Source organism: Varanus komodoensis, unplaced genomic scaffold (genome assembly GCF_004798865.1).
Source record: "Varanus komodoensis strain SLA01 unplaced genomic scaffold, ASM479886v1 scaffold9, whole genome shotgun sequence".
NCBI lineage: Eukaryota > Metazoa > Chordata > Lepidosauria > Squamata > Varanidae > Varanus > Varanus komodoensis.
The window spans coordinates 13843246-13866631 of record NW_025336598.1 but is presented as its reverse complement, the minus strand read 5'-3'; the positions used below and the strand labels follow the sequence as shown (position 1 = coordinate 13866631).

Below are 23386 nucleotides of genomic sequence, written 5' to 3'. Positions count from 1 at the left end.
GAATTATTCTCATTTATTATAAAATGGGAATAAAAGAATTATTAGTACTGATATCTTACTTGTATGCCAGACATATAAGACAGAAATTAGGAAATGTTTGGAGGCTTTTCTGTCTCTAAGAATTTCTCTGTTCAGCCAAGCCAAAATCTTACTTTTTATAACTTTCCATCTAACATTAGTTTTATGTTTTATCTTAGACATAGATCCATGTAGCTTGATAAGACTAGGAGCCTTGGCCTCAGTCATAGCTCCTACCCATGACCTCTGGAGGACTTCTCTCTCGTGTAACCAGTTTATAACCAATTTCAGAAGCATGCTTGTGAAAGTCTAGGCCCTCAGGGGGTTCTGTGCATTTCACTTCCAAGAACTAATCAACCCACTTGCCTGTAGCAGTTCCCATGTCTTTGCTCCAAGCAAGTATTTTAAAACTAACACTTTTCATTTAAAGTAGCACACAGAGATTATACAGCTATGCAATCCAATGAACTCTTAATACATATTATGTTCGTATTTTCTAAAGGGTGAAGCCAACAGTGAAATTTTCAAGTGAAAACTTACCATCCACATGGACTAAATATTTTTTAATGCTTTATACAATTCTATTTCAACCTTTATAGGGAAGGTTGGGATCCTGAAGATACCATAAGGGAGAAACTAAATCCTTAACCCTTAGATTTTATACCCGTCCTTCAAGATTTTGAGGTTGTGGCTAAAATTGTGCAACTTTGGACTGAAACAGTAATAGTTTGCCTATCCTCTAAGCACTGTGCATAAATGCTTGTTTACATGTACATAAACTCTACCACATTCAAGGGAATTGCTCCTAAATAAGAGGGCTTCCAAGTTCTTAACTCACAAATTTTATTTGGGCAGATCTTGAGTTCTGCTCATGCCCAAGAATTCAAAGGCATATACACTCTGCTACAAGTTACACTGAATATAGTGTAAGCTTAAATACATTAGTATGGGGGTGGGCAGCTTGTGACCCTCCAGATATTTTGGCCTATGACTCCTATCAAACCTAGTCAGCATAACCAATAGTAAGGGATGATAGGAGATGTAGGCCAAAGCTATGAAGGGCCACATATCACCAAGTCCTACACCACAGTATCACACTCCCCGCCCCCCCCCCAAAAAATTCTTATGCTTTTTGGATTCATTATCTCTCATAAGAAGAGGGGTGTATCCTAACTTTTTGTCCATGTCCCCCTTTTGGAACCTGTCCATAAAAAGTAGCAAGTGGCTTTGCTTTTTTCATGCATTACACAGTAAATTTAGCAGGCATAGCATAACATTGAAGTGCAACATTAATGCAGAATGTGTTAAATTTTAGACCAGATGCCCAGTTTAAAATTCCCATTCAGCCATGAACTTCACTGAGTAACCTTAGGCTACCTATTTCATAACATGAATTTCATCATAATAATCAACAAAAGGATAGAACAGGGAAACCCCATTCATTCCACCCTAAACCTGTGGAAATAAAATGGAATCAATAAGACAGTTATAGTAAAAACATAATTTCATGAATTCATGAGCTTTATTGGTTTAAGAGAACAAAGTCTGGTAATCTTACACATTCTTTAAAAAATTATGAGAATTGATAAAAACTGAAACCGCAGTATTTTCATAAATATGACTATCATCTACTCCTACAGTACAGAAAATATTACATTTTAAGGCTTACACATTTTAGTATACCAAATAAATTTTTCCCAACATGCCAAACTGTTTTACCAAAACCCAGTGTTTTTTTTTAAAGGGGCCTCAGGAATATTCATCAGCAGCTTAAGATACAGCATTGCTGGAAATACCGAACACACAACTTAATAAAAGCAGGATTTGCTACTGATATTACTTGAGATCCTCACATTCAAACATAACACTGAATTTAGATCAAAATTCCTATAGATGTATATGAATCTAAACATTTCATGGCAATTGATGTTTTACACAAGTTAAAGCCCACAAAATGGCTTAGTGTTGTTGACATGTCTTATGACGAATAGACAGGAATTCACTTCTGCTTCACCACACATTTGGGTGCTTAGAATATCAGTATTGGGGGCATGTTGGAGTATACCGTAAGTAATGAAAGGTACCCATTTTGATGTTGCCAACAAATCTGATTGACATGGGTGGTAGGTTTCCTTTACTATTGTGGAGGAACTGCAGCATAAATACTAATCTAAAGAAAATATATTATTTTTCTCATAGATCCTTATGAAGTGTCAAGGCCAAAGCATACAACATAGCAATGCAGACAATGCCCACCCCACAAGCGCCAAGCTATGTGACCTGTAACACTAATTCTAAACATGGTCCACAACAAAAAATACACCTCTGGCATATTTTAAGTTTCAATAACTAAAAGGGCATTACACATGCCTTAATCTTTCCAATTTCCATCGAGGAAGTGGTCCATGATTGTCTCAATTGTTGGCAGAGGTGTGGCAGAGAGAAAGAAAAATGCAGAAAGAGCTATACTTGGAACTGACTTAAGAGGTGATTCTCCCAATCCTGCATATAATTTCTTGATAGAAGGGTTTGAGAGTATTTAAATTTACCTCCCAAAAGTAACCCATACACTCACTCTCTCACTGGACCCACTCAAACACTCCATCTATCCCCTTTTCTGCAGGGACAGACGTTACACATATATTGCACTTTAAGTAAGTGGTGATGGTAAGGGGCATAGGTTGAGACTTGCTTATAATCCTGCTCTCAAGCAAGACTTTGATACAGGAGCAACCTATAGAAATATGTGCATTCAGAACCAAATAAGGCATGAGAATTTGTCAAAATTAGGTTTCCTCTAAAATGGCGGGATTAACTTAGTCTTTTTCCATGCTTGCATTTTCCCAATGCAGATGCAATAATATTGGTCCCAGATCCAAATGGTAAGAGACAAGTTTGTTATGTCTGAGTCCATAAATCACTAAGAACCACTATAACAACTGATCAATTACTGTTAAAGGAGAATTTTCATGCAGTTGTCTCATCAGTAGAGGAATGAAAAAGCTGTGCTTTATTTCTAACAAACAAATTAGACATGGTTTCTGAAATTTGTATTCAACAGAACAATTCTTTCCTACAATTTATTCAAAAGTAGTCTTTGGCATCTGTAAACTTTATTTTTTCCCTTTTATTAAATACAGAAAACATTAAACCGTCTATAAAAATACAATATAGGACAAACTCCTCATTTCCCTGATGTAAAATTTCACAATTTTAAAGAAACTGTAAACTTATTACATTCAAAATACAAAACTTAAGTTCTGAGGTTTTGGCAGTCCAGCACTCTGTTGTATGCAGAGTTACACTATTCTGAATCGTTTACATAGTAGAAAGTCTTGCTAAGTTGGAGACAATAATTTCTACCAGGAAGAAAAAAAAGGCTTCCGGCTATGAAAAGTCTGTGTAAATGTATTGCTCAGGTGAACAATTCGTCCTTGACTTCCACCATGACTTCTTTCCATAATGACACGGGGCATCTGAACAAGCTCAAGAGGACTTCTTCCATCCTTTAATGCCTGAGTAAGGTTAAGTATCTGCAAATAGTATGGTGCATAATATCAAGTTCGCATATTTAGAGAAGTTAGTTTTCACCACTATGAAATGGGTAATACCAGAGCAGACTTCAACAACTGATACTCTTTCATATTACTCCATATAGCAATTGACCATTTGGACACAAAGAACCAAAGCAATGCTACATATAACCACCTAAATTGGTTTTAGTTTAGTTTTAGTGATCCCTTGCTAAGTTAATTCCATGATGATTAGCATTGTCACCAATGTGTCTCAGGGACAGTGGGCAATTGTTGGAAGGCTTACCCGTTAGTCTCCAGTGCATTTAGGACCTTAAAGTTACTCATCACATGATAGAGCCTGCTAAATCTAAATAAATGCAACACACTTTGCAACACAATCAGTTTTTGGCTAAGGCTGCAATTCTCCACAAGCTTTTGAACAGTAGATTGTCTACAGCTGTCAAATGCAAAAATACATTTTAAAAGTGCTGATATAATAAAGTATTCTTACCTGTCCTCTCATCACAGACATTTGATTTTCAAAAGTTGCCTTGTCAAAACCTTTGTCAGTCTTTATTAAAAGATAAAGAGGTAGATTTCAGAAAGTTTCATAATTCAAGTCAGATCTAAAATTAATCACAGATTTACAATGACATACAACATATAAGCCATTAAGAAAACATATTGTGAAGTGTCCAATTAGCTTTGTCTTTTATTTTGCAAACTCTGAATATAGTTGATTCAGAGAATAAATATTTAAATTTCTTGCCATCTATTAGAAGTTGTTTTAAGCAGCTATGCCCAGTTTATTTCTGAAGTTACCTTAAATAGTTCATAAAGATCCTCACAAAGATCCTGTACAAAGTTCATGTCAGAAATTCGAGGAAGAATCAAATCTATTGTCTCTTGTGAAAAAGAGACCTTTGCTTGTGGAAGCCAAGCCCAATGGAATGGATCTAATAGGTATGAAGCAAAGGGGGAGGTGAAAGGAGACATTTCCCAAATTAACATACTACATTTATTTTCAGATGGATTGTTCAATGCAATGATTTCAGGAAACGCAACTTTATGCAACCTTAACCTCTTGCTAAAACTTAACATAGCATTTCTCTCTTTCCATTATGTCAATTCACAGATTGAAAGAACATTTTATAACTGAAAGAAGCATTCTTCATTTTTCTTTTTATCAGTCACGTCTGGCAATTTAACAATTAAATCATACAAAATGAATAAATCCAAAATGAATTATACATTTGATAATTCCAACAATTAATCACTACCAGTATGCTCTCTTTACTTTTTCAAAAACAATTCAAGCTTTCATCAATGGAGAAAAGCTCAAGGGAGTGACCTAACAGAAGAATCTGACAGAAATTTCCAAATTTGGCCAACACATTCATAGCAAAGGTGGCATCCTGTTTGCTTACTAACTTCACTAAAAGATATAGGATGCAAAGTAAGGCACTTCCAGTAGCTCTTAGCATGCAGAGAGTTCATATGAGAAACAACACTACCTATATGATACATTGTGCCATCTAGGAGAAAGATATATAATTGCTATAAAGTAAAACCACACAAACTTTCCCTAGAAATAGAAGCCCACACATATGAAAACTGAGGTTATATTCTTTTAAGTAGGCAATTAACATTAAACAAACTCACATGCTCTCCACTCATCAGGATGTTTGAAAGGAAAAGCTAAACCATTATCAATTGCTGCTATTTTAATAATAGGGTCCTTTTCATTAAGCCATTGGATATCCTGGAGGAAAAATAATTTGAACATGTCAGAATATAGCTAGCAAATGGCATACATTCAATCTTTTACTTTATGACAAAGATGAGTGAATTTGAAACATTGTATCAGCAAGCAAAAGCAAAAGTTGAAAAATGTACATAACTTGAATATATATGTGTGTGTGTGTGTATATATATATATATATATGTCATAGGAATTGCATAGAATCATAGAACAGTAGAGTTGGAAAGGGCCATGAAGGTCATCGGGTTCAACCTCCTGCTGTTGCAGGACACCAAGTTATACCATCTCACTCAGATGGCTGTCCAGTTTCTTTTTGAATGTCTGGTGATCCTTTTTAATGCATACCTATCATATTATATCACATTCCATAACAGGAATAGGATGAGAAAGTAAGGAACCAGATGGCAAAGACCATAATCCATTCCGGACCACACCAACTATTTAATTTACCCTGCAACATTCAAATTATGTAAACTCAAGCACCCTTTGTCTTACCTTATCAGAAAGGTCAATCCCATCATTCTGCTTTTCATACCTGACTAACCAATTGTCATTGCCTCTGTCTTAAAAAAAAAAAGGTGCAGGGAAAGCACAATTAGTGAAATACAGGTATCTATCAGAATGAATATATCTTTGAAATTAAGGATTCTAATTTATCATCTTAAAGGAAGAAAAGGACAATAAATTACATCAAAATAGCAACCCAAGGTTTTTTCTTTTCATAAAGCAGCACTGGTAAGAACATGTTTATCTGATGACCCTTTTATATTTTGAGCATCACTGTAGGTTTTTATTTCATCTGTCTGCCCTCCAACCAGTTGATCATCTCTGTGCTAAAACAGGCATTTCCAGAAATACCTGGGTTCCTTTTTCAAAACAGGTAAAAACCACATCCACATTGTCATCTTCTCATAAGAGACAAAACGGTTCAGAGTCAACTGCTCTTTAAGAATTTGAAAAGGAAAGAAACTTGCTTTCATTCTGATCTAAACAGCTGGCATGGACATTGTAGTTTAGGAAGACTAACTTTATCCTATGATCACTTCTCAGAGAACTAATGCCCCATATCCATTACTTGCCCTCAATAGTTACAGCTATCTTTTAAAAATGCAATTTCAGCGGTAGTTGTCTCCCCACCTGCCCCAGACTAGGCAAAGAAAGAGCAAAGGAGGCTCTTAAGGAAACCTGTCTACAGTGGCTAGGAGTCTTCAGTCAACAAAACAGTCTACAGTATATCACAGAAGTGAGTACACAACTCACATTTTGTAAATATTTTATATCTTTTCATGTGACAACCCTGAAGAAATGACACTTTGCTACAATGTAAAGTAGTGAGTATACAGCTTGTATAACAGTGTTAATTTGCTGTCCCCTCAAAATAACTCAACATACAGCCATTAATGTCTAAACCACTGGCAACAAAAGTGAGTACACCCCTGAGTGAAACTGTCCAAACTGGGCCCAAAGTGTCAATATTTTGTGTGGCCACCATTATTTTCCAGCACTGCCTTAACCCTCTTGGGCATGGAGTTCACCAGAGCTTCACAGGTTGCCACTGGAGTCCTCTTCCACTCCTCCATGACAACATCATGGAGCTGGTGGATGTTAGAGACCTTGCGCTCCTCACCTTTCATTTCAGGATGCCCCACAGATGCTCGATAGGGTTTCGGTCTGGAGACATGCTTGGCCAGTCCATTACCTTTACCCTCAGCCTCTTTAGCAAGGCAGTGGTCATCTTGGAGGTGTGTTTGGGGTCGTTATCATGTTGGAATACTGTCCTGTGGCCCAGTCTCCAAAGGGACGGGATCATGCTCTGCTTCAGTATGTCACAGTACATGTTGGCATTCATGGTTCCCTCAATGAACTGTAGCTCCCCAGTGCCGGCAGCACTCACGCAGCCCCAGACCATGACACTCCCACCACCATGCTTGACTGTAGGCAAGATACACTTGTCTTTGTACTCCTCACCTGGTTGTTGCCACATATGCTTGACACCATCTGAACCAAAAAAGTTTATCTTGGCCTCATCAGACCACAGGACATGGTTCCACTAATCCATGCCCTTAGTCTGCTTGTCTTCAGCAAACTGGTTGCGGGCTTTCTTGTGCATCATCTTTAGAAGAAGCTTCCTTTTGGGATGACAGCCCTGCAGACCAATTTGATGCAGTGTGCGGCGTATGGTCTGAGCATTGGCAGGCTGACCCACCACCCCTTCAACCTCTGCAGCAATGCTGGCAGCACTCATACATTTATTTCCCAAAGCCAACCTCTGGATATGATACTGAGCACATGCATTCAACCTCTTTGGTCAACCATGGCGAGGCCTGTTCTGAGCGGAACCTGTCCTGTTAAACCGCCGTATGGTCTTGGCCACCATGCTGCAGCTCAGTTTCAGGGTCTTGGCAATCTTCTTATAGCCTAGGCCATCTTTATGTAGAGCAACAATTCTTTTTTTCAGATCCTCAGAGAGTTCTTTGCCATGAGGTGCCATGTTGAACTTCCAGTGACCAGTATGAGAGAGTGAGAGTGATAACACCAAATTTAACACACCTGCTCCCCATTCACACCTGAGACCTTGTAACACTAACAAGTCACATGACACCGGGGAGGGAAAATGGCTAATAATGCCCAATTTGGACAGTTTCACTTAGGGGTGTAATCACTTTTGTTGCCAGCAGTTTAGACATTAATGGCTGTGTGTTAAGTTATTTTGAGGGGACAGCAAATTTACACCATTATACAAGCTGTATACTCACTTCTTTACATTGTAGCAAAGTGTCATTTCTTCAGGGTTGCCACATGAAAAGATATAATATTTACAAAATGTGAGGGGTTATATCACTCACTTCTGTGATATACTGTAGCTTCACCATTGATAAATAATATTCTTTTGCTCAGTTGAATAGTTAGTTCCATAGATTAACAACAATTAACACATGATGAAGGAGCAGATAAAACCACTGCTCTCCTTTTATGTAAGCCAGTTGTGGCATTTCAGTTTTTGGATACCTTAGGAAATCACCTGCTGAGCTACTAACTACTACTAACAGGATCCTAATCAGGATCCTAAATAATATTCTTTACTTTTTTATACACAGTTATCTTACATAATCTGAAGACTCAAGACAAGAATCAGCCTATCAAGTACTATCAAGCACTGATACCAGCTTTCCAAAAGTACCAACATGACAAAGTTGTTTTAAACTACTTCCAAAAATAACCTTCACATTAATTGCCATTTTTAATAGCACTATATGCAGTCATACATGCGGTAAAAGCTCTGACAGAAATTTAGAATGGATTCCTCAGATGACCTCTTTTTCTGTTTCTCAGTTTGATATTATTGACATAGTATGATCAAACAAGTATAATAGAAATTATATACCAGTGTTTCTGATGACATAATCAAGCACAACCAATTTTTCAAACTGTGACTGAAACTGTTTCCTTGTATTTTCAGGCAAAGGATCCGTTTCAAATTTCCTGAGCCAAAAGTCAGCCTCTTTGTAACCTTCAACGAACAGCTGAAAGGAGCCAACCTGCAATTTAAAATAATTCCTGCATTTAGGGGGGAAAACCAGACTGACACTAAAATTAGCTAATATTTGAACTAATGTACCACACTAAATTTACACATAGTCGAAGATCTTTTTTAAGCCTATGCTTTTAAGAAATGTAACAAATGTTAGATTTGAAACCAATCTGATGTCATGAATTAATTCAGGTTCAAGTCTGAGAACTATTACCTATTAAATTGAAGTTATCGGACAGTGATAGCGACTCTTTCAGAGACTGAGTGCCCAAACTGCAACCCAAAACGCACTTATTTATCTCAAAGTGCCAACACTGCAATAAAACCTGAATACTGAGGTTTTAGTTTAGAAAAAACAGCTCACAGCCAGTTCAAGCAAATATATATATATATTGCATGGCCAGTCAATGTAGTACATTGACTGGCCATGCAAAAGCTCAGACAATCCATGGCTAATGAGTCATGGCTTGTGACATCATCGCCTGGCACCGTGACTCCTTGCCAAGCATGAGCATGGCCCCTATGTGCGCTGTTATCTGGGGTGATGCTGGGGTGACTTGGCTTGCGTGCTGAGAGAGAGGGCTCTGTGTGCCCACTGCAGCACACATGCCATACGTTCGCCACCACTGTTATAGGAGCTCAAGATATTGGGCAGCATAAAAATAATATACAGGCTAAATATTTTAACAAAAGCCAGAAAAGAGAAATGAGATTATCTTATGATAAAGCAAAGCAGTCATGACAGCACAGAAGTTACTTTATTTTTTATGAAGGATTTCTTCTACACCATTGTAAAACATTCAAATTCTGAATTTGGATTTCTTGGATGCTAAGACCTTGTAAAAAGCATAGAGATTAAATTCTCTACACTTCACTTATTTATTCTGATTTTGCTAATCATGAGGGATTGAGCTTCATTAAAGTCCCACCTCAGCCATGGAAAATGTTAATAGCTTTATTGCCATCTATGATTTCATCATACAATTTATACACAATTTCCTGAACACCTTCCCAGCCAGAAGGGCTACAAAAGTGCTTCTATTTAATTAAATCAGAGTTTTTCCAAGAAACATACTTTTATACCCAGTACCATATATAGTACTATTGCTCTTACGTGTAGTAGACAAGCCTGCCTGTATTTTCTGTGAGTCTAGTTATCTTCCCAGTATCATCTGTTGGATTTTTTGAGCAAAAGCAATTATACAGAAATCATAACAACTCTGACCATAATAAATATCAGTTAGAAAATATGACAGCAATAGTTATATCGAAGAAATAACAGGAATACAAAACAGATATTCTTGCTGAACAAGCCATAGGCTTAGACATAATTAAAGATTTTTTTTTCTTTGAGAAGTAGGTTCTACTCCCAACATCATCTTACAGTTTTTAAACAACCCCCTCAGTTTCAAAAGAGTAAGGCATATTGTACAACTATTCAAGAAACTGAAGCCCCATGTTCCCTTGGCCAAAGGAAATTAACTGTGCATTTTTAGATACTGGTCAAGAGGCAATGAATGGATTACTGATCTTGTCTAGTTTTATTTCGAATTAACCCAGACAAACTGTTTTAGCTCAGGGACTACTGCGTACCCAAAAACATGATGATACCCAGAGATACTATCAGAATAAAGCAATTTAAATATTTACCTTGGGAGGTAGTCCTATTCGATGAAATTTTTTGCCAACCTTTGGCACTTTTTCTAAAGCATATTTTTTTCCTCTTGATTTTGCACGATCTATTGCAGTATAATTGAAGGTCTCACTAACAATCCAGACAACCTTAAAACATACAAGGAAAAGTAGGGTTTCATGTTGCACTTGGCGATTGTACTTATAGCTACAAAAATCATTGCTATCCCTTAACAGAGACAGAACATAAAGTCAAAATTCAGAGATAGACCACCCCTGACAATGTGTGTAAATGGTCAGTGGCATAGTCTATTGAGGCTATATACACAGTTCTCATCAGTTAAAATGAGATAAGCTGAGGTATATGTACCAATGCAAAAGGCTTTGGATGATCTGGGAATTTGTGGTTTACTTGTATTAAATGGGGTCACACTGTTGAACAATTAGATGTATAGATCCCTACTGGATCTGGCATTGTTCCTCAAATCAGGTAGCTGTGACCAAACAGTACTTTCCATCAACTTAGCTACTGCAAGAAAATGATGCCCAGGACACTGTGCGTCTGCGTGTGTGAGACAGAATGAAAATGTAAGATCTAGGTTGAACTATTGCTTTAAGCGGAGATGTCTAAATGTTTCAATTTCTTTAAACTGAGTGTGTTATCTGAAGGAAGCATATTTAAGGCCACCTTAAACCTAATATATTGGCTCCCATACCTGTTTATGGGCACAATTCAACATGCTGTTTTCAACCTTTGAATCCTAAATAAACAAGGCTCAATTACCTAAGTCAGCTCTTTCTCCCTGACATTGACATCTCTGGAGGGCACCTCACACCAATTCCCCATTTTGAAAGAGGTCATTTCAGCAGGTACAAGGATCAGCAGGATCCTCATTTTGAAATTCTCTTCTTATGGAAACTCAGCATGTTCTGTCCTCATGTTCTTAAAATCAGTTAAAACATTTTATTTCATCATCTCTTCATGCTGTTGAGCAGAGTTTTTTTTCCCCTGTAGTTTTAAATAGCTTGCAATTACTGATTTAATTGTATAGCTCTTTTATCAAGGTTTACAAAGTGTAATTGTTTTGTTACTATTGCCACTTTGCCTCCCTGAGGATGTACTAGGCTGTATGATGGGATAAACAATAATAGTATACATGAATGCTGGTGGCTGAAATATTTACCACAGCCCATTCTGTGGTAAAGTACAAGACACCTAAGGAACGGTTTCACAAGAAACCCAGCTGGAAAAACTAATTCACATGAAAGTTCTCACAGAAGTGTTATGAAACACAACCCCACTCCCTCCAGTATATTAGGAATAGTTGGGTGAATGTATTTTGCTTCTGTGAAGTTACACAGTTTAATGCAGGCTGTAAAATCTTATATTGACAGGGCCAGTCCTGCTGCAAAGCACTCTTACCTTTGTTTTAGGTACTATTCCTAATCCCAGTTTATTGTCCACAAGAGAGGCACCAGTTTCAGAAAGGTATCCCTGATTAGGAACAAGACAGCCTCTGCCAAAACAGCAGGGACAACAGATTTTATGAAAATATTTGGTCCATTTTGGGTTTAAGTGACCGTAAGGCTCTTCAGATTTTGGTTTAAACACTCCAATTGTTTTCTAGAAGGGAGAAAATGGAAGAACAAGCAAATTGTTAATATTCATGAATTAAAAGTCTTCATTCTGGAAAGAGTCAGAAAAGTGTATGTTCATTTGATATTTTGTCATCTATGGGATATTTCTGTTCCTGAACAGTGAGCACAACTACTCATTAAAATGTGGCAGGGTAGGATGGTCTTATACAGCCTTGGTAGAAGCTTTCAGATGTCACATAAGGCCTACTAGAGCTACACAGATTACAGCCTCACTCACATGTGACGTAACTGTGTTATTGCACATTGTGTGATGTGACCAACTGACACACAGCTTAGACAGACAAGCAACCTGGCTATTTTAATGGTGTTTGTTACTAGTGCCTAGCAGCAAACACACAACATAGACAAACAAATCCTTTATTCGGGATCTCCATTGTTCTCTGTTAGAATGGAGAGAACACAACAGATCTTTGCTGGCCCAGTTTGCATGTAATGAGATGCCATGCTGGATGAATTTCCCCGCAAGGCTTTCTGTTGTGAAGGTGGCTACCATTCTGAACATTTGAGCCATGAAAGACATGCTGTAGCTTGTTGTCCCAGGCAACCCAGTGAGGGTAGGCTGTCAGAATGTTTAACAAGCACCTACAACCTGAAAACAGCCCATGGGTTCTGAGTGGCTTCTAAACCAAAAACAATCCTACTACTACTACCACCTACCTCCATCAGGTTCAAAGATGACAAACTATTGCACAACCCTGTCATGGCTCAAATACACAAAATGACAGCAAACACTACAGTAAGAAAACTTGCAGGGAAATTCACCCATCATGGCTTCTTATTATGCACAAGCCAAGTCATTCAGTTGAATGCTGGCTTTACTGGCAGAACAATGAAAATGGTGATGTTATTAGATGTACTTTCACTGCAATCTAAGGTACCTTACTGCAGTAAAACAGTTTTCAACAGATAATTTCAGGTGATTTAGCTGTAACAGGCCCCATCCAACATCATGCAAGTGAACCTAACCCAAATAGCACCTTCCCTTCCCAAAAATGGCCATCTAGTTAAAATGCAAGGCTCATGGCATGGTGGCAGTGAAGATCACTGCTGCACACTGGATGCATGTAATGTCCTGTTTTGAAAGACGTGCATGCATCAAAGAAGGAAGTGACCGGATGTCACAATTCTATTAATGCTTTAACCAAAAAAGCTGTCTTTCCAAGCATTTCCCAGTCAGCATGTTTAACTGAAGAATGCTGGGAGTTTGTAGGACTTTTTCTATCTAAATCCGAAGACTGCAGTCCTCTGTCTACTTACAGTCCCACTGGATCTGGTTTATGTGTATTTTATTATATGTGTCTTTTCTTCAACAAGATGGGCTAGGAAAACGTAGCCATTTGTATAAGCTTCGCCTTGTAGAGACTTAGCATTTATGCTTCAGGAAGGTAAAAATGTATTTTATACACACATACTTCCATAAAAATAATTACAGTTTTGAAACTGTTTAATTTGACCTGCAATATACCAGTTCATTATATTACTATTTTAAGAAATACAGAAATAAAGAGGGTTCTACAAAACAAATATAATAGTAGTACATTTCCCAATTTATGCTGACAGGAACCTGTGGTGCCCTGTGTGGCTGTTCAATCATTTTTTCCCAAATTTTTCCCTTGTTTTCTCTTTCCCCATTGTTGTGCACACACCCACAAAGGAGACATGAAACACAAAAGCAACATGGCAACCCATTTACTATTTCAGGGAGCAAGCTAGAACAATTACTTGTAAGTCTCTCTTGAGGTATAAATGTATTTAAAAGCAGCTACATTAGATGCATTTGATTTGTCTACTGGCATGCCTATCCCAAGAAAAAATTGCAAGTAAATAGGTATGTTAACTTGCAATTTCAACAGAAAATGAGAGTGCCATCTTCGGACAAGGCAGTCTGACTTTTCAAACAGCAAACAAGCCAATTCAAAAGTATGCTAGTGGTGACATGCTCCAGCTTGCCTTGATGATGCCCTAACCAAGGATAGCAGATGTACCCTGAAATTTCAAATGTGTTCTAATATATATTTGGCAAATATAAGTAGCACAGTGTAGACCTCTCTTTTAGATATTACATAGGGAAACAAAACAATTGAGAAAGAAGCAAAGGCTTACTTATTGTCACAGGTACTACAAAGAAAGCCACAGAACTGGAGCAAACGTATATGCTGTAATGTAACATACGTTGGAGCGGTCCTCAAGTTATAAATGCTTCAAGCCAGCATACACATAAGTTAAAAAGGCGATAAGATGACAAGAAACACTGTCCGCCACTGGATTACTAGGCAGTGATCCTTATAACTACGGTTCCTTTCTCTACTAAACACCTTATTTAATCAAATAAAAAGATGTTTTTAGTGCAAACTGACTGTTCTTCACATACATAGCTTTGAAACTATTTTCCTGCATTCAGGAAAATTACACAAACAGCAGAAGATAAAGGATTTTTTTCATTCACCTGAGCAAGAAAACACAATGACTGTACATTCCTATCACTATATATGTATTAAGATAAATGTATCAATCTAGATTTTAAGTGTAAGAGTAACTTAACCCTAGGATCTTCACATTTTGTGCAAGGAAACTCCTGGGATAGCTGAGAACATTATGGTCCTATAATCCATGCAGGAGATACATAGCCATCTATGATTCAACAATTGGTGGAATTTCTAGAAAGGACACAGCAGGAAATGCCAATACAGCAGTACCTTGGCTCACGAACTTAATCCATTCCACGACTCTAGTCACTACCCGAATTGGTCCCAAGCCAAGTCAAATTCCCCCATAAGGTTCAATGTAAATAAGGTTAATCCGTTCTGTAAATGTTTTTTTTTTAATCACAAAAATTTGAAACAAAGTAACAAAGAACAACAAAGTATAGTACAGCAGAGAAAACTAACCTAGGTGGGGGGAAGATTATTGTTTGGAGGGAGAGTCCAAACCATAATCATGCGATCGTGCTTGGGGGGAGGTGAGACGGGTGCAATTGCAATCATGCTTGTGCAGGGAAGATGGCTGTGATCACAATCATGTTTGTGCAGCAACATGGCCAAGATCATAGTCGTCACCCAATGTGGAGTTTGCAAATTAAGGAAAATTTTTTCTGAAATTTCTGTTCACGACCCAATTTGGTTGTGAACTGAAGCATTCATGAACCGAGGTACCACTGTACTTCATTTCCCAAAAAAACCAATACAGAAATCTAAATTTGTGGTAAAGTATGTTTTCTTCGGTTGTTCTCCCTCAACAACTATTTCCATATGTGGGATTAGGAATAATTTTACCTCAAGCTACTAAAGTATTCTAAAATGATCTGGAATATGACTCTCATCACTAACCATTTGGTGGGGATTAAAGAAACTGTAGTCCAACATAGTCTGATCTCTTACATATATCAACTCCTGAACATTTCCAGCAGCAGCATCGGTAGAGCCTTTCAGCCAGTATCATGTTAATTCAAATAAACTTTAGTAAATGGTAATCTATCATCTTGCCCAAAGGAGAATGAGAACAGCACTATGGTATTTTCTGAAATATGCTCTCTCCCCAACCCCTTACAATTGGAAATTGAAATGTAAGTGCAAGCTAGCCAATATAGAGAAAAGAATGGCGAATATACATGCAGCTGTCCCCATCTAAGGAACACGGTAGTAACACTATGCAAGGAAGTGAGCTATGTCTCTACTGAATTCTGCCTATCCAGTTTTAGGGTGCCACAGAAACCATGCCTGATCTGACAATGGTGATCATTCCCAGCTTTGGCCTCATAAGGTTAGTTCATGACCTCCAAATTTTCAATGCCATTCATCCTAAGCATGTCTTTGTAGGAACATCAATAGTTAACTTCAGGCTATTATGCTGCATTACAGAAACCTGTTTAACCAGAACTCCTGGACTTAAACTACTTTAATAGAATATAAATCCTGAAATTTTAACCATCAATGTATTTAATAAGGCTGACTCTTTATATGATATCCTTTACAAAATGTCCTGAAAATAAGAAATCAATCATCCCTTTCCAGGCAGAACATGTGGTAATTTCATACACTAGACAGTGTCAGGCAGTTAAAGTAATGAAATGTTATATCCATATCCATTTTTAATCATAAAAATACTAAATTCTTATTTAATGAGGGGCGAAAAGAAGTGATACTCATGTCTTAAATAAACAAAATTATAAATATTTTTTAGAAATTAGTTTACTAGTAAAATGTGGTCAATACCAAATAAAATGAATTTTCAGTATATGAATCAAAGATTTTAGCTCCTAAATCTAGTTTAACAGAAACTAACTAAACTACACAGATAGATTCTTTAAATACTCATTCCAACAGTAATTGCACAAAACAATGCTTTACTTCATATTGTACCAAAGTCAGCTCACAGTCTGCCTAAAGGTTTTGGTCCCCCACCATGTAGCTTTATTATGAAAAAACAAAATCCAGATTTTTCTCAAGGTACTTCATTACTACTGCAGAACCTGCAGTGTAAACAAGGCATGTGTTGTCATGTATAAAAGTGACAATGGCTGATTCAGAGAGCACGACAAGTCACAGTGGTCTTTTTTAACCATTGTTGGTCTGTCATGTTGTCTGAACTCAGTCATTGTAGTTTATCGCAGTAAGTTTGGTCTTTAGAAACCATGATAAGAAACAATGTTTTCTTCTACAGTTTCTCTGTACCACCATGGCTTGTAGTGTAGTGTTGATTCCATAGTCCTGGTATGCAACTACACACAGTCCTCTGAAAATAATGGCAATTACAGGAGCCACTACAGCAATTCAGCGTCTATGTGGGGACCAATGAGGAAGAGGCAGGCAACATAGGCAGGGGGAAATTCACCTTGAGACTGAATTTCAGGCACAATGGCTGATGGGATACATGCCAACAGTGGGAGGACTGAGTGGAGAGCATAAAAACCATGATAAAGTAGAAACAGCTTGATTGTCAGGTAGATCATGGTAAAATACTGTGAATCATGGTAACCATACAGGGTTGCTTATTATTTTGTGTGAATGCAGCCAATGTGCATTTAAGTGTAACATGGAAATCTTCTGAAAGGCTATTCTGCTATTTTGAACAATCAAGCCACATGCACTTACTCTCTTAGAATCTTTGACAAAGTAACTCCCACTAGATCCCTGGGAGATTCTTTCAGGAAAGACCCCACATTCGATGGCTTGTTCTACTTGCTGCATGATTTCAGCAAATTCAGGATCATCCAAAAAGATATTCATCTCTGCAGTACTTCCAACATTTCCTGTGTGTGCTAGATAAGACACTCTAAATTAGAATTGTAAGCTGAAATTTTAAAAATGCTATTAAGTTACAAATACTTAAATTATTATCACTCATATAAAGGAAAACAAAACAGGGAGGGAACAAAAGAACAGCAAGTTCAGATAATAATTTTGGAAATAATAAAAATACAGCAAGTTTAATATATCTGTTCCTTTTAAAGTCTGAGATAATTTAAAATTTGAAAATCTGGCACTCACTGTTAGAGGGAATGATGAGCTTTAATATTTTATTTTTCATTACTAGTTATGGTAATATGCAAACCCAAAATAGCCTTAACATATGAACAATTGTGTTCCTGACATACCGCTGATTAACTTTTTCTTATACCTATTTACAATTGTTCTGCAGCTCCCAAAGTCCTTCCTTTTGTGAAAACTTTACTGTCCCTTTTGTTGCACTTTGGCAGTAGACTCCCATACACTCTGATCCTATATATTTACTCAGAAATAACTCCACTGAACTATGTGAGTTTTTGCATATAAGATAGCATTCTGATTTTGTTTTCTTCTGCCAAAAACCAGAAAACTGTTCTGAGGCAGGTACATTTTAGGAAGTGATAGAAAGACTGGGCTAAGAAAAGATTATTAATTTTATGAACCACTATGAGTTATAACAGTTGACTGAGGTCTCAAGATACAGAAATAATATGTCATGTTTATCAGGAATTGAGGATAAGCAATATTAGATTGCTTATGCCTTCAGACAATACTTGTGTGTGGGCTGGAGCATCTGACTGTCCATTGATTAAGGGATACATCACTCTCCTGGTGTTTGAGTCTACAACTACTGTCATCTTCAATCAGTTATGATGTTGGCTAGGGCTTATGGGAGTTGTAGTCCAAACATTAGAACAACAAGGCAACTACACTGTTGTTTAATGACAAGGATCTGATTATAGTGGCCCCAGTAAAGCTGCCAATTCTCTTAACACCCCTTAGCACCCCTGAACACCCCTTATCTGTAGTGCACAGATAACACTGAGCTACTTTACTAAGGTGTTGAAATAACAACTAAATCTTGATCTACACCAGAAGAATGATAAAGTAGAATGGCTATGATATTTTAAATTTCAGATGGAATCTGCATTTATAATTTATGAGAATTATATCTCAGTTTTCCTCCAAGAAGCTTAAGGCAGTGTACATGAGTCTATGCTCCAGCTCCACTTTCTCCTCAACACAACCCTGTGAAGTGGATACCCAGGATCATCCAGTGAGCTTCCTGGTTAAGTGGATATTTCAACCTGAAGCCCTCCAGTCCTTACATGACACTCTAGTCACGACACTAAAAAGATCTCCTGCACAAAATATTGCCTAACTAAATATTGCCTAAAATAGTTTAATCCAGCCCAGTCTCCTAGTTCTCTACTTGCAGAGGGATTTTACACATAACATTCAATGAGAACCATTTTTGCTTAGAACATTCAGTGAGAACTCCAGGACCACATTTAAAGGTGGACCAAATATCTTGAATGAGGTGCAGAACAAGCTGGTGCCCCGTTTTCATTCCACATACAGAAGCCAACTAGGCTTTCATCATCATCATCATCATCATCATCATCATCATCATCATCATCATCTTTTTCATACCGCCTGTAGCCAAAGCTCTCTAAGCAGTTTATACGAAGACTAAAAACAATAAAATACAATAGATCAAACAGTAAGAATTAAAAAATAATTTAAAAGAACACAAAAGAACATTAAAAGACAATGAAAAGACAATTTAAAAGATCCAGCCTCTCTCGCTAACCCTATATAACAGGGGTCTCAAACTCATGGCCCGCGGGCCAATTGCCGGGACGGGCGAGGCACGGGGGAGGGGTTTGAGACCCCTGCTATAGAATTGAGTTGAGTTAAGTTGAGTTTGAGACCCCTGCTATAGAATTCTTTGAAGGTGTCAATTTGACTTTGATAAAGTCTCTCACCAAAGAGCAAACTTAGGAGTCATGGAATTGGGGGCGGGGGCTCTTATGGATCAGTAACTGGTTGAAGAAGAAAAACAGGGAGTGGGAATTCACCATAATTTCTTCCAATGAAGGGATGTAAACAGTGGGGTTCCACAAGGTTCTATATTGGGACCAATGCTTTTCAACTTATTCATAAATGATCTGGAATTAGAAATAAGCAGTGAAATGGTCAAGTTTCCTCATGATTCCAAACTATTCAGGGGGGTTAAAACCAAAGAAGATTCTGAGGAGCTCCAAAGGGATCCTGCAAGCTAGGAGAATGGGCATCAAAATGGTAAATTCAGTTCAAGGTAAGTATAAATTAAGGCATATTGGGGCAAAAAAAGGTGATGGAATCTGGTGGAATCTTGGTCACTGACCAAGAAATGGACCTAGGGGCTGTGGATAAGAGCTCAATGAAGATAGTGCAAACTCCATGTTAGGAATAACTAGGAAATGAACTGAAAATAAAACTCCCAATATCATATAGAAACCTATGGTACAATTGCATATAGAATATCATGTGCCCTTCAGGTCACCACACTTGAAAAAAAGGCATTATAGAGTTGGAAAATGTGCAGAGAACAGCAACTAAAATGACCAATGGATTGAAGCAATTTCCTTTTGAGGAAAGGTTGCAACACCTGAAATTGTTTAGCTTAGAAAAAAGGCAAATAAGAGGGGATGTGATATAAGTGTTCAAAATTATGCATGATACAGAGAAGGGGAGAGGGTGAACCTAGAGTCAAGAAGCTGATTGGTGAGAAATTCAGGACAGAACCTACTGAAGTATTAAGGAGTATTTTTCCCACAATACATAATTAAACTAATGATGGCCAATAATTTAAGCAGCTTTAAAAAGTGACTGGGCAAATTCATTAAGAAGATATTGATGGCTATTTATTTGTTTCATTTCTATACTGTCCAATAGCCAAATGGCTTTCTGGGAAGTTTAACAAAGCCTTCATGGCTATATGCAGCTTCTGGTGTCAAAGGCAGTATGCTCATGTACACCAATTGCTGGGAAACATGGGTGGGTGGGGACCATATACTTATATCTTCCTTGTGGGATCCTTTGGGCAACTGGTTTCCCACAGTGAACAGAATGCCAAACTTGATGAACCGCAGCTCTGATCCAACATGCCTTTTCTGTTTTGAGCCTTTGCATTTGGAGGCTGATAAGCAATGAAGGTGCGAGTGGCAGGATTGCTGCCCAGCAGAGCAAAAACACAATAGAGTCATAATCCCTTCTAGATGGTAGCCCTACAAGCCCTATGTCTGGAAGAATCCCATCTGAATTAATCACTTGGAGTACTCAGAAACAGTATATGAAAACTAAATAACATTTTACTAGTTTATTGTATGGCACTCCAGGAACCTTTGGAGAGGAAAAGCATAGCTAGAAAGACAGACAGACAAATAATTATACACTGGTGTGGATTAAATAGCATATCATGTCCCATTATGTTTCCCTTAGCTCTTCTGAAGAGTGTGTGAGAGATGTACAAAGTTAATAAATAAAAATATAAGCAAAAGGATCTGCTTGCTCACGAAAAACTGACAGAGGGGCAACATCCTGCTCAAGATCACAGTGGCAGTTTATAAATGCACAGAATGAAGCAGTGGAACTCCAGACTGGTGGAGTGGACTGTACTATTTCAGGCAACAGGTATGTAGATCAAGGAAGAAGGCCATACTCATAGATGAAAAAGAAACCGAAAAACCTCTAAGGGGAAACCAGGGAAGAAAATCCCCTAATTTTCTATTTACAGGGGCGTTTTTGAACTGAAAGATGCCATCACCAACTCAGCAGTCCAAAGTGGTAGAATCTGCGCATTTAACCCCTGCAGGGCTGCGGTCGCCTCAAGTCCGCCGAAGCGAGCTGAAGGCGAGCGTTGGTTAGTGCGACCCTAACCTGCGGCGCCGCGGCTCTCCTGGTTCCTACGGCTCCAGCCCGAAGCCCCCGCACCCAGAAGGGGCTCCTCCTCCTCCTCGTCCTCCTCGTCCTCCTCGCCTCCATCATTGTCCAACTCCGGTCCCGCTGGCGTCACCGAGCCCCGGCCGAGGCTGATCCTGACAGCGCCTCCAGGCGTCGCCTTCGTGGCCTTCCCAGCCACCGTCACGGGCGGCGGCTCCGTCTCCAGCTGCAGCAGCTCCTCGTCGGCCTCTTCCTCAAGGCCGGGCCCGGGCCCAGCGCCCGCCATGGGAGTAAAAAGGGATGGGGGGGGGGGAGCTATGAGCCTGGCGCGCGCACCCCTCACGCGCTCGTACTCTCCTCCATAAGCGCGCAGTTGAGGAAACAGTCGATCACCGGCCAACAGCACATTTCGAGCGCAAATTGCTCGCTGCGCGTGCGCGCCAAAGGGGCGGGGCAAGCAGAAGCATCCCCTGAATGCATTCACCTGAATTAAAGAGCCAGCTGATTGTTGACGAAGTACCTGCTGCCGGATTTCACCTTGTCTCAGTGGCAGGGCGTTAGTGGCTCTTCATAACCATCAGGAACGAGAAGTCAGTAACAAAGCTGAAGTAGAGTCTCATTTTTTAGAAAAGCAACATATATATCCAGAAATCAGATATTCTAGTCTTCTTGGGGAAATGCCACTCTTGATGCTACTTTCACTATGATTAACTTGTACTAGGGCGGCAATATTTTACAGATCTATATTCATAGTAATAAATACACCCTAAGCAATGATTGCAGATGGGGGGCGAGGGTTAATCATGAACCAGCACAGCTATCTTTGGCATTTGATTTGGGTTTTTTTAATGTTGTAACTGTATCACCATGATCTGACAGCGCAGATTTCTCATAGCTCAACAGGGAGATTTCCAATGTGATGTAAATTATTTTTGGTAAGGTATTTCTGCTTTGTAAGGTGTCATATGCTTTGGAGGTTTTTGTTTGTTTGTTTTTATAGGAACATAGAAAGCACCCAATACAGAGTGTCCATCCATGCACTAATCTCATATTGCTTCCTGTGACTGGCAGCAGCTTTCTAGAGTTTCGAGCCAAACTTTAACATTTGTTCCAGCATACTTTTTGCTCAGGATACAAGGGACTGAATGTACAATACAGGTGCTCTGCACCAAATGAGCTGGGGTCCCCCTCCAAGTATAATAGGCTGCAGGCTGCAACTTCCCCAGCTAAAAGCCACTATAAAACTGTAACTGGTTCTCAGTGCAGTGCAAGAACCTGTCACCAGTTTTAAAATAGTTTCCTGTGTTTTCTGAGCACAATTCAAATTTATGGTCTCAGCTTTTAATGGTATATACAGCTTGATCTGTTTTAATTTTTTGTTGTAAGCCGCCCCGAGGCTTCGGCGAATGGGGCGGCATAAAAATGTTTCAATAAATAAATAAATAAATAAATGAATGAATGAATGAATGAATAAATAAATAAATAATAAGGGACTGCCTGCTCTTACATCAACTTACCTGCACTGTAGGGCTTTTTGCCTGCTCTCTCTGCCTTCAGAGGTCATATAGGTTGCAACCAGAGGAAGGGGCTTCCTGGCAATGGTGCCCTGATCAAAAATGTGCTTCCCAGGGCCCCTTGCTTGGCAGCTTGCCAGCATGGTATATATTTCCCTGCCATGCTTTAAAAAAGAATAAGTGGGAGTTATTGGGCATGTTCTAAAATCCAGTACTGTAATATTGTGAATCCAGCATGCCTAGCCTGTGCCATGGTCATCATCACGATTTTTCTTTCTATACCACCCCATAACTGAAGCTAGGTGGTTTACAACCACTAGGTGGTTTACAACAGTTCACACATATTGTCACAAGTTACAATCTACAACACAAATTACAGGCCAATTCTCTCATAGATGTTCCTTCCAGGAAGGAACTTTGTAAATGCATCAAGTAGTATTCATTGTACATGTATTCAGTTATTTTTTCTCTCTACTGCACTCTCTAAAATTAGAATATACATATTTTATTCATATTCTAGGTATACATTTCATATATCAGAGATTCAGCTTATAGTTAATTGTTTTACAAGAATACTTTGGATTTGCAACAGCAGTGATAAA

The 23386-nt window shown here is 38.5% G+C and overlaps 1 protein-coding gene across 2 annotated transcripts; it reads right to left on the bottom strand.

Moving 5' to 3' along the window:
• Positions 1-1537: 1537 nt before the first annotated feature.
• PI4K2B (phosphatidylinositol 4-kinase type 2 beta) lies at positions 1538-21660 on the bottom strand. Of its 2 annotated transcripts, XM_044418398.1 has the most exons (10): positions 21268-21660; positions 17209-17375; positions 11883-12083; positions 10478-10609; positions 8681-8834; positions 5791-5858; positions 5196-5295; positions 4356-4489; positions 4045-4104; positions 1538-3551 (listed from the first exon to the last, which is right to left on the bottom strand). In XM_044418398.1, the coding sequence occupies exons 1-10, from the start codon at positions 21554-21556 to the stop codon at positions 3378-3380; spliced, it is 1479 nt and encodes a 492-aa protein (XP_044274333.1). In that variant the 5' UTR covers positions 21557-21660; the 3' UTR covers positions 1538-3377. The 2 variants fall into 2 exon arrangements, with proteins under 2 accessions (XP_044274333.1, XP_044274334.1); XM_044418399.1 differs by lacking the exon at positions 1538-3551 and having other exon boundaries at positions 4050-4159.
• Between the last annotated feature and the right edge of the window lie 1726 nt (positions 21661-23386).